Genomic DNA, 12,143 nt, shown 5'->3' on the forward strand with positions numbered 1-12,143 from the left:
GTCGTTGTCGCATAGCACTTTCATCTCTTTCTAGTGAATAGATGAATATACTGACTTTATTCATTTTCTGTACCTCGTGAATATCCTCAAACGTCACTGCAGAATTGACATCTGCTGGCCAATTAATGTGTCTGAGACACCATCTCGCTTCTCCACACTGTTTACGAATATTATCTAGATGCATCCCCTTAGCTAAACATTTATAAGCTGCAACACACTGCATAAGGCAAATATCAGCCTCTCCCTCTGGATTGAAAATCAACTGCTTTCCGCGCAAGCCTTCAGGATAGTCTACATGCGAGCCTAATCTTATTGGGTGTTCAATCTGACCACAGTTAATGTAAAACCCGGTGAGCCACTCAACCAAGACATTGGACCCCTCCTTCTCTTCAAGGTACTGGGTTATTTTCCCTGTCAATTCGTCAGCCCAAAAATCAATAAATGTATCTACTTCCTCTAGAGTTATTGTTTGCCCCTCACCTCGTATGGGAAAGCCATCGTTATTTATAGGATCCAATAGATTCTCCTCCTCCTCACCGTCTTGCTGTACATTTAAATTCCGCACAATTAGAGTGATGTCTGGGTAAATTAGGAGGGATGGGTGTTGTGGGGAGAAAAGGGATCGAATCTCATTAATGAAAAATTCACTATATGTTCTCAGATAGAGTCCTGGGGAGGTGTTAACATGTACTGGTTTGGAGAATGAAAGCCGAACATAGCCGCCATTATAGTTATCAATTCGATCCAGTAGCTGAGGTTGAATTTCTAGGGCAGGTGGGGGAGAGGGGGAGAGCGCTGGTGGGGGTGATGGGAGAGGACAAGGGGGGGGTGGGGGTGGTGATAGCCCCCCTCCGAGATGAATGGGCGACACTGCACGGTCAGCTATTATACCAGACGGTGCTAACCAGTCAGAATTGACAGACGCTGACGAGTCATGGTCAAGGTCTGCTGAGCTGTCGTCTGAGTCAAGGCTATTCTCACGGACTGAGAATGCTGTTGTTAACACTAGTGTTCTCCTCACTGCTGCTGATGCTGCTGTTGCTGCTGCTGCAGCTGTCGCTGATTGATTGGGGTATGGGGCTGGGGGAGGAACGGGGGGTTGAGTGAGCGTGTGAACGACCCCTTCCTTCCCTGTGAGCCGAGGGGTGCGAGCCGGATATGGGTAATGTCCACTCTGCTGAGTTGGGTGTGTCACTCTCACTGTCGCTCTCAGCGCTGCTGGATACCAAATCTATGCACAGCGGTGTGACATCTGTAAAAAAAAAGAAAAACATATTATCTCTAGAAAGAATGAAAGCATATATATATTGAGGTGAGGGAACAGACTAGTGGGAATTAATATGTTTAGGAAATAGGCTGAAATAAGACAGTAATAACTTACTTATGTCCTGGTGAGGGGGTTGAGCTGCTGTGAGGCTATGAATCCTTAACGTTGTGTTAACTGGGCGTGATAATGTCTCATAGCCCTCCATCTGCTGGCGCTGCCGTCCTTGTTGAAGGGGCGGTGGATGCTTGCGAGTGACGTCAGCTCTCCTTAGCTGGGTGTGGGACGGATGGGATACCGAATCGATGACGTCTATCTGTTCACTCCGTCGATTAAGGTAAGGATTATAACCTGAAATGGAACAAAATGATATTCAGCATGGGTGAATGTGGAAAATATGTTTATTATGCATGTGTGTTTGCTTGCTTGCAACTGGATGTAATACAGATACGAGAAGTATATTTATATATGTTACCTACGTTTATGTGAAGTTTCATTCCGGCGATGACCTCCTCGAGGGGCAGGTGAGCAATAAGGACACTTCACGGTTTTGTAAACTGAAATTGGAAAGAACATATTTAACTGTGTGGAATGTAATAGCCCGAAAGAGTAAATATTCTCACACTATAAGAGAGATAATAGTTTACACACGCGATATTTCACCTGTGGATGCCATAAAATGAACTGTGGAATATTAAATAAGAATAACACTCACGGTTGTCACAGAAAATCTGCTGACGTCGCTTGCATTTGATGTTGTAATGGCCTAGGGGCGGTTTTTCACAGCTTGCGCATTGCAGCCGACATAGTTGATTTGGTGATGGAATATAAAACACACCGCATTTCATGCAGGCTGTTGAGGTTCGTCTTTCCATGACGCGGAGCTGTATGGTGAGTGTGTGTAGCGAATGAAGACTCGCAGTGAACTAACGGCGCGTTTGTGTGTGAGGGGAGGGAAACGATCCCGGTCAAATGAGAAGTGATTGATGGTTGGCAGGTGAGGGCCTGCTAGCGGAAGTAAGAACCTCGCCCCTCCTTAACGAATCCGCAGTGGATCGAGACCCATGCTGGGGTGAACATCTCCAGAGAACTCTGAAGACATCGAAAAACCATTAAAGCAAATGGACCACATCCGCAAGAGGCTGCTCTCTCATACCCCCCTCAACACTTACGGCTTCCTGTAGGGGAAGCTAATGGACGTCACTTATCCTCTCAGGTATGGGGGCTCTCCTCTCCCTACACAACATAACCTACATACTCCTCCTCTTCCTCCTCCTCCTCTTCCTCCCTACATGACTGCATACCAACCACTTAGCTTCCAGCCCCTACCCAACATGACACTCAAGTGACGCCTGGCCAGATGCCATGCGTCATAACATCCGGGGAAACCTTTGAGATGATGTACACATACCCACATACTTATCTTCCCCTCTTACCTACATGACCCACAACATCCCTTACATTTTACCCCTATGACCCAAAACGTCCCCCTGGACGCAAACCGTCCCATTCTACGGACTCCCACACCACTTTTGACTATGACCGAGTTCGATCCCTGAGGTTCTCCTCAGGTTTGGGACGGTTGTAGTCCTCAACTTCGTGACAGAAGCATTATCAACTGTGGACAGTGGCCAGCAGCATTATCATCCGTGTACAGTGCCAGCAGCATTATCACCCGTGGACCTCGTAGGGTTCTCCTCGGGTTTGGGACGGTCGTAGTCCTCAACTTCGTGACAGAAGCATTATCAACTGTGGACAGTGGCCAGCAGCATTATCATCCGTGAACAGTGCCAGCAGCATTATCACCCGTGGACCTCGTAGGGGGGCCTCGTAGCCTGGTGGATAGCGCACAGGACTCTTAATTCTGTGGCGCGGGTTCGATTCCCGCACGAGGCAGAAACAAATGGGCAAAGTTTCTTTCACCCTAAGTGCCTCTGTTACCTAGCAGTAAATAGGTACCTGGGAGTTAGTCAGCTGTCACGGGCTGCTTCCTGGGGTGTGTGTGTGGGGTGAAAAGTGCCAGCAGCATTATCAACTGTGGACAGTGGCCAGCAGCATTATCAACTGTGGACAGTGCCAGCAGCATTATCACCCGTGGACAGTGCCAGCAGCATTATCACCCGTGGACAGTGCCAGCAGCATTATCAACTGTGGACAGTGCCAGCAACATTATCAACTGTGGACAGTGCCAGCAGCATTATCAACTGTGGACAGTGCCAGCCCCATTATCAACTGTGGACAGTGCCAGCAGCATTATCAACTGTGGACAGTGCCAGCAGCATTATCATCCGTGAACAGTGCCAGCCCCATTATCAACTGTGGACAGTGGCCAGCAGCATTATCATCCGTGGACAGTGCCAGCAGCATTATCACCCGTGGACAGTGCCAGCAGCATTATCAACTGTGGACAGTGCCAGCAGCATTATCAACTGTGGACAGTGCCAGCAGCATTATCAACTGTGGACAGTGCCAGCAGCATTATCAACTGTGGACAGTGCCAGCAGCATTATCAACTGTGGACAGTGCCAGCAGCATTATCACCCGTGGACAGTGCCAGCAGCATTATCAACTGTGGACAGTGCCAGCAGCATTATCAACTGTGGACAGTGCCAGCAGCATTATCACCCGTGGACAGTGCCAGCAGCATTATCAATTGTGGACAGTGCCAGCAGCATTATCAACTGTGGACAGTGCCAGCCCCATTATCAACTGTGGACAGTGCCAGCAGCATTATCAACTGTGGACAGTGCCAGCAGCATTATCAACTGTGGACAGTGCCAGCAGCATTATCAACTGTGGACAGTGCCAGCAGCATTATCATCCGTGAACAGTGCCAGCCCCATTATCAACTGTGGACAGTGGCCAGCAGCATTATCATCCGTGGACAGTGCCAGCAGCATTATCACCCGTGGACAGTGCCAGCAGCATTATCAACTGTGGACAGTGCCAGCAGCATTATCAACTGTGGACAGTGCCAGCAGCATTATCAACTGTGGACAGTACCAGCCCCATTATCAACTTTGGACAGTGCCAGCAGCATTATCAACTGTGGACAGTGCCAGCCCCATTATCAACTGTGGACAGTGCCAGCCCCATTATCAACTGTGGACAGTGCCAGCCCCATTATCAACTGTGGACAGTGCCAGCCCCATTATCAACTGTGGACAGTGCCAGCCCCATTATCAACTGTGGACAGTGCCAGCCCCATTATCAACTCTGTAGAGTGTTAGTCCGATTATTACCAGAAACACTATGCATGCATGTTTGAAAAAATATTCAAAAGTTATATTCTTTGAAAAAAAAAAGTGTATATAGTGGAGTTACTTGATGATGGAGGCATCATCTCGGTGCTTCCAAAAGGGGGTCTTGAATCATCAAGACACTTAGTTAATTCGATAGCATCAAAGGTTAAATTACTGACAGCGTGTTGTTTTCTATTGGGTTAAAAAGATGTGATTGAGGTGATCCAGAACTCAGGTTTGAATTCCTGAATTGCTCCAGTTATTTGCACAAAGATATATTTTGCCATTGTGTTTTCCTATGGCATGATATATCTTTGATTGTGTATGCCCCAGAATCTTTCGTATTATTTGTAACCCAATTTTAATCATTACAAAAGTCTTTATATAATACTACACGCATGTGCATGAGAATAAAATCCATATGAACATTTAACAGCATACCTTCATTGAGATGTGGACTGTTGAAAGCTCTTCGCATTCACGAAGCCAGTCCTCTTCAGCCACATTGTGCTGATCAGGTCTGTGTGTGATTGTGACAGCCTCCAGTGGTCTGTTAAGTCTCCTCAACATCTGAGGAGTCTGCAGCCGAGTCTTCTCTTCCTCTCCAGGTGTTGTCATAACCACAACACTGATATCCTCCTGCTCCAACAGCTTCATTGCCCCCTGGTTCTGCAGAACCAGACCATAGAATTGGTCCTGGAATTGTTCGTGGTCAGTCAAGTCTCCCCGTTGTTCCCAGTACTTCCCCAGTTGGAACAGTTCCTCTAAACAGTTAGTAGCGAGGCTTATGAAGCTGCTCTTCTCTTCCTCCAACATGGGCAGTAATTTTCTGCTCATGCTTCTTGGGTGAGCTTCGTATGGTCTTGTTACAACTGTTCCCACCGCTGATACCTGGGTACCTTTCCTGATAAGGGCCTCCTTATCAGGAGGCCCTTATCAGGATTGATGAATTGTGGAGGTCAACCACAATTGATCGGGAACTGAGCAGCAGCCGTGGCATTGTGCTGGATGCAGCAGCTTGGACACATCAGCTGACCATTCTTGACAGCTTTTTCAATGCACTCAGCGCAGAATATGTAGCCACACGGCACTAAGCGAGGCCGTAACAGATTTTCATAATTATTAAAACAGACTGAACATTGTTCTGGCGGGTTATCCTGTGGGAAAGAAAATTTGTTTAGGTTAGATGCATATTTTTTTTTAATGCTAACCCCATTTATTTTAAATGACACTGAAAACTGATCTAAAAATCAATTCACTAATGTCTGCCATCAAACTTATGCATAAAATTTACAAAACCTTTTACATAATGCTTTGTAACAAGTCCTCCAATCAAATTAATCTAAGAATTAACAATTTCAAATAATGTACAGATTAGAAGTAAATTCCTTTGGTACACATTGACAAGTTGAACATACGTTGCCATTTACAAAGAAAGTATAAAATCTCTTCAACATTATAGCCATTCACTGTTACCTGAAACCATACTTATTAGCTCGCACTGTCATGGAGACACTAATATTCGCTCGTCTCTCCATAACTCGCCTACTGTATCTGTGCTTAGAAATCTATAGTTGTTGATAACAAATATAAGAATTTTCCGTTTAAAATGATCTTCGACCTAATTGATCAACAAATCAACAATTAGAACTAACGAAATCCGGTTCCAGATAGTACTCAGCTCCTTTACTTCATTTATATGAAGTGTCAAGTGTGCTCTACATCTTTAAACTACGTCCTCAAAAGTTTGCTCTTCATCTTCAAACTCTGCAGTGCAATGCTAATCCTGACTAAGCATTTCCTGTAAATAGTAACAGAATACAGGGGCAAAAATATATTTTTGACATTCCAAGAGTGCAACTTGGTCGAAGCAAAAATGCACTGCGAATCAAGGGTCTTAACTGTGGAATGACCTTCCTATTAAGATTACAATTGCCATTTATCTTGCTCAGTTTAAAAGAAAACCTAAGACCTATTATGTGAGATTTTTTGAAATTCCTACTGATGTTACGTTAATGTAACTACCTCGCTTGGGAGGCAGACCTCAAACAGAAAGGACTACTAAGATACAGATTTTACTTTGTGATGAGACCATAGGAAAAAACGGGAGTAACCTCAAGGATTGCACATATGGTGGAATTCCATCCACTTAGGTCGCTGACTCCTTCTAGTGATAAAAACCAAATAAGGGTAACCGACGGATTCTCGTTTCACATTTTTTAGGAAGTGTGGCGGTATGAATTAATTCAAATTCAAGAGCAGACATATAAATTCATAAGTAGAAATGAATTCATAAGTAGAAATGAATTCATAAGTAGAAATGAATTCATAAGTAGAAATGAATTCATAAGTAGAAATGAATTCATAAGTAGACATATATATTCATAAGTAGGAATGGTGTTGCAAAACATTGATAGTGGGACAATATTTTCGTGGGGTAGAACGAAAGACCGTTACTTATGAACTATAACAAATTTATTCAACAAAAGACTAGCACTACTAAAATGAGTTAAGTTACTTTACTGTCTTCTAGTGGCAAGATAGAAACAGCTAATTCAACAGCCTGGTAGAACCACGGACTCCTATCCATAATCTCGGGCTGAATAATGACCGTAACTAAACAGTTGTGCCCACTGATGGCACAAGCTTACAGCCAATATTTCTCACGGCCCTCCCCACGAGATAAATAATATAATTACAATCTTGTCGACTCTCGCAGCCCTCCCTGCGAGGTACCAAAAGTAACTAGGTGGGTAATCCAACACTGATAACCCTCTGTCAAAATCTTACATTAACACTTGTTTCTCAAGACACCAACAACAATAGTAAAAGTACACTAATTGAATTCGATAACAATTATGTTAATTGACTGTCCACAAACAGCAACAATTCAATTACGTTAATCCACTCGTGTCTCAACGACACTAAACTGACAACGATAACTGGAAGGCCCTTAATTACACCACACTCGATACGTCAAGCATTCTCTGAGTAATTCTCAATTACTGTCACACCAACAGCCTATTAATCCAGACGAGTTACGTTAGACCATCTGTCGCCCTACCAACAGTTGTGTCTATGGTCTACGACAAAGTTACATTAACAAGGGTTCTATTACTCTACTTCACTATATCAATCTACACCCTGCAAAGGCGGGCAAAATCAACACCGAATTCATTTGGTGGCGAGTGCTAAACCCCATGAATCAGATACGAGTGCTTAATCCACTGTCCTGAAGATAGATACAATTAGTCCAACGAGAAATGCTTGCTCAATTGACTACACCCATGACAGGCAGTCAACCCTTAACGTTAATTAATTACTTGAAAACCCTAAGCCACTAATTAGCCATCCTGATGATAGTTAATTAGTCGTTAACGTTTCGTTAACACTACTTTAGTCGCCCTCCCGATAATTCCTCACCACTGCATGAACGCACTATGACTGATGCTAATTACACAAATTAGCAAGAGGTGATCAACTAGCTGTCTCGCGGACATGTAATTGCACCAAAATATTACGTTATTATGAACACTGTTTCAACAACATCAGTACAACATTAAGCAATACGTTCCCTGTTGACGTTAATGATTTCAAATTCTCACGGAATCCTTCACGAGCTAACCACATACTACACCAAGGACATTTTCAGCAGATTACACAACATCGTACACCTTTGTAGCTCTGCTGCAATTGAAAGCCGCATTTCCATAGTAAATTATGTCAATAATAATTCACAGCAGTAACCACACATACAACACAAGACTATTATAATGCGCTGGCCAATATATATATATATATATATATATATATATATATATATATATATATATATATATATATATATATATATATATATATATATATATATATATATATCAAATAACTACCAAGGGAAATCTCCCATTACACACCTCACTGCCGGGACTGGTTACTCTGAAAAGGTAACACATACTTGGCACACAGCGGACAGAGCATGAATGAATAAATTGCACTTTCCTCCACCCTTGGAAATACAGTAATATTACGTCACAACTCCACACAACTAAATGTGTATCTCATGAACTCGTACACATGTCCTCTCTCTTAGTTGCGCTCTCTCCTCAACTTGAATGACGTTAAATCCAGGTGTAACTCACGCGTCTGCAATTCTAATCACCTCATGTGTTACTGGACAATGTCAAGAGGGATCACTGGCTTTGAAGCAAGCTTTTGAGTCTGATACGCCAATACAGAATTCAGGTTACTTTATTCTCGAGACCGGTCTCATTCACACACCACATCTATTTATTCATTCCCACCCCACTGAAGCAGCAGTAAGTAATTAACAATAGAAGGCACCAAACCTGGGAAGGCTATGTAACACCATCATATGTGCGAGATAATCAGAGGGCGCTAAACATCACCAAGGATGCCAATACGAGAACAAAAATGCATAAGGCGAACGATATCAAAAGTATCCGAGTCGCCAAGAATTCTCTTGAGGAACAAGCGACCGTGGGGGACGGTCGGAAAACAAGACACACGCTCGTCCTGGAAGTCAGGACATTCAACAAGGATATGCACAACCATAAGAGGGACATGCAAAGTGGACAATAAGGAGCAGGGCGGCGCTCCATTAAGTGACCGAGTTATTCGGGTATGGCCAATACGCAACCTAGTAGAGCCGTTTCCCACCGCTGGTTACAGTGGCAGGAGGAAGGCCACTGGGACACACGACTCTAAGAGTACGCAGTGTGTTACCAATAACAGAAGATCAACATCTCTGCCAACGGGCAAGGATGGAGGCATGAATAACTGGGTAAAGTCGGAATAAGGGATACTTTTACGAGAGATGGGACAAGTGCGGATAGTTTCCTTAGCGGCAGCATCCGCACGCTCATTTAAAGAGACGCCAACATGGCTGTGAACCCAGCAAAATGCACCTGACTTAAATTTACTGGAGATAAGAAACAGCCAATGTTGAATCTCGACAACCACCGGGTGGACCGGATTAAAGGACCCTAACGCCATGAGGGCACTACGAGAGTCAACTACCACCACAAAGGAGGATTGACACTGGGAAAGTAGGAGACGAAGAGCATAGAGAATAGCATAAAATTCTCCTGTGAAGATGTTAGCCTCCGGAGGAAGGCGACACATATAAGTGTGGTCAGGAAAAACAACAGAGTAGCCCACACTGCCAGCAAACTTAGACCCATCGGTGAAGATGGGAACGGAGTGGGAGTGAGAAGAAAAGTGCTCAAGGAAGAGGCGTTTCAGAACTGTAGGAGGGGTAAAAGCTTTAGTGATTCGGGTCAGAGAAGTACAATATTTGGGAAGGGGGACCCTCCACAGGGGCAAGGATGGAACAATACGAGGAGAAACATTGGTAATATGAGCTGAAAGAGAATCCTGTAAGCGAGACAAACAGACAGAAAGAGGAAGGAGGTGAAGAGGAACAGGAACTACAGGAGGGGTAAAAGTCAAAGCACGATAGAGGCGAGAGTGAGGATGCTGTAAGGATCGCGCATGATAGTGAAGGCTGTAGCGATCACGGCGGTCCTGGAGAGACAAAGCCAGTGTCAGCGTACAAGCTGAGGTTAGGAGTTGAACGAAAAGCACCAGAGCTGAGGCGCAACCCAGTATGGTGCAAAGGATCAAGACGGCGAAGAGTAAAACGGGAAGCAGAAGAGTATGCAGGGCAACCATAATCGAGTTTAGACAGGACGAGAGAGGAATGCAAATAGAAGAGCGTGCGTCTATCCACTCCCCGAGAAGTATGGGACAAAACCGTAAGTAGGTTAAGGGCCTTAGAGCATTCAACACGGAGGTAAGAGACATATGGCGACCAAGACAAACGAGTGTCAAAGAATAACCCCAAAAGCTTTGCGGAATCTTTGTACTCAAGGGGATGACCATAAAGTGACAAAGAGATGAAGAACGACCCGCTTCCGAGTAAAAGTCATGGCACAAGTCTTAGTACTAGAGAACTTTAAGCCATGATTGGTGGCCCAAGATGACACGGCATCAATCGCAAGTTAAAGCCGCCGTTGAAGGAGAGGCGAATCACCACCCCGACAGCAAAGAGTAAGATCGTCAACATAAAGAGCAGAGAGAATGCCAGAAGGAAGGGAGGAAAGAAGATCAATGAGGGCAACCAGAAAAATAGTACTACTTAGAACACTACCTTGGGGCACACCTTCATACTGCTTAAAAGAGGCAGAGAGAGTGGCACCAAGCCTGACCTGAAAAATACGACGAGAGAGAAAGCTTTGAAGGAAGAGAGGGAGATTACCACGAAGGCCAAAGGAACGAATTTGGGACAGAATATGATATCTCCAAGTCGTGTCATAAGCCTTTTACAGGTCAAAAAGGACAGCAACAACGGAGGTCTACGCAGCAAAAGCAGTACAAATATAGACCTCCAAGTTCACCAGGACATCAGTCGTGCTGCGGCACTGCGAAAAAACAAATTGAGAAGGAGAGAGGTGGCGATGGTGTTCCAAGAACCACATCAGACGGACATTTACCATACGCTCAAAGAGCTTGCAAACACAACTCGAGAGAGCAATAGGGCGGAAGTCCTTAAGGGATGTACCGAGAGACCCTGGTTTCCGAATAGGGAGTACAATGGCATCGAGCCAGTCCTCAGGGACGGACGACGACTCCCAGACCTGGTTATACAGACTCAGTAAATACCGAGACGTGCACGAGAGGGAGATGGCGAAGCATCTCATAATGAACGTCATCAGAGCCCACTGCTGTAGATCCGCAGAGGATCTGGGCAGACTGAAGTTTAGAAAGAGAGAAAGGATCGTTATAGGGAAGGCGGAGATGAGTGCGGAAATCTAAAGGATAAGATTCAAGAACAGGCTTATGAAGAAGGAATGATTGAGGAAGATGAGAACCAGAGCTAACAGAAGAAAAGTGGGAACCCAGTTCCGTCGCGACCTGTACAGGATCCGCCACAAGAGTACTACGGAGGTGGAGAACCGGCGAGATATCCGGAACGAACTTGCCTGCAATCTTGCGGATCTTCTTCCAGATCTGCAGCAGAGGAGTATCGGACGTAATGGTGGAAACATAAGATTTCCAACTCTCATGTTTAGCTGTACGGATGGTCCTACGAGCCACCGCACTTGCCTTCCGAAACAGAATAAAAGAATCAGCCGTCTGCCAGCGGCAGTGTTTCTTCCAGGCTATCTTGAGGTTATCTTGAGATGATCTTGAGATGATTTCGGGGCTTTTAGTGTCCCCGCGGCCCGGTCCTCGACCAGGCCTCCACCCCCAGGAAGCAGCCCGTGACAGCTGACTAACTCCCAGGTACCTATTTACTGCTAGGTAACAGGGGCATTCAGGGTGAAAGAAACTTTGCCCATTTGTTTCTGCCTCGTGCGGGAATCGAACCCGCGCCACAGAATTACGAGTCCTGCGCGCTATCCACCAGGCTACGAGGCCCTGTCCGCTGTTGGCTGCACGCTAACAGCGGACAGCCGGAGCACAGTCCGCATTCCACCAGGGAACGCACTTCCGTGTGCCCTGGGAGGAAGAGCGAGGAATAGAGTGGAGGGCAGCATTGAAGACAGTGTCATAAAAAGAAGGAGGGCGCGAGGAAGAGGCAGAGAGGAGAGGTCAAAGAGAAGCACGGAGGGTGA

General features: G+C 45.2%; 1 protein-coding gene across 1 annotated transcript; it reads right to left on the reverse strand.

The window, feature by feature from the left end:
• Nucleotides 1-804: 804 nt before the first annotated feature.
• LOC123751521 (uncharacterized) lies at nt 805-5,433 on the reverse strand. Its single transcript, XM_045733605.2, has 5 exons — nt 4,948-5,433; nt 1,980-2,356; nt 1,744-1,821; nt 1,382-1,615; nt 805-1,252 (listed from the first exon to the last, which is right to left on the reverse strand). Exons 2-5 carry the CDS (start codon nt 2,137-2,139, stop codon nt 978-980), a joined length of 747 nt encoding a protein of 248 aa, XP_045589561.2. The 5' UTR covers nt 2,140-2,356; nt 4,948-5,433; the 3' UTR covers nt 805-977.
• Between the last annotated feature and the right edge of the window lie 6,710 nt (nt 5,434-12,143).

Source organism: Procambarus clarkii, chromosome 19 (assembly GCF_040958095.1).
Source record: "Procambarus clarkii isolate CNS0578487 chromosome 19, FALCON_Pclarkii_2.0, whole genome shotgun sequence".
In the NCBI taxonomy this organism is placed as follows: domain Eukaryota; kingdom Metazoa; phylum Arthropoda; class Malacostraca; order Decapoda; family Cambaridae; genus Procambarus; species Procambarus clarkii.

Excerpts from the sequence above, each read along its gene's own strand:
- LOC123751521 (XM_045733605.2), bottom strand. The coding sequence starts at position 2,139 with ATGGAAAGACGAACCTCAACAGCCTGCATGAAATGCGGTGTGTTTTAT. Across the intron at positions 1,822-1,979 it reads GCAGATTTTCTGTGACAACC|TTTACAAAACCGTGAAGTGT; the intron begins GTGAGTGTTATT and ends TTCCAATTTCAG. Across the intron at positions 1,253-1,381 it reads ACCCCCTCACCAGGACATAA|ATGTCACACCGCTGTGCATA; the intron begins GTAAGTTATTAC and ends TTTTTTTTACAG.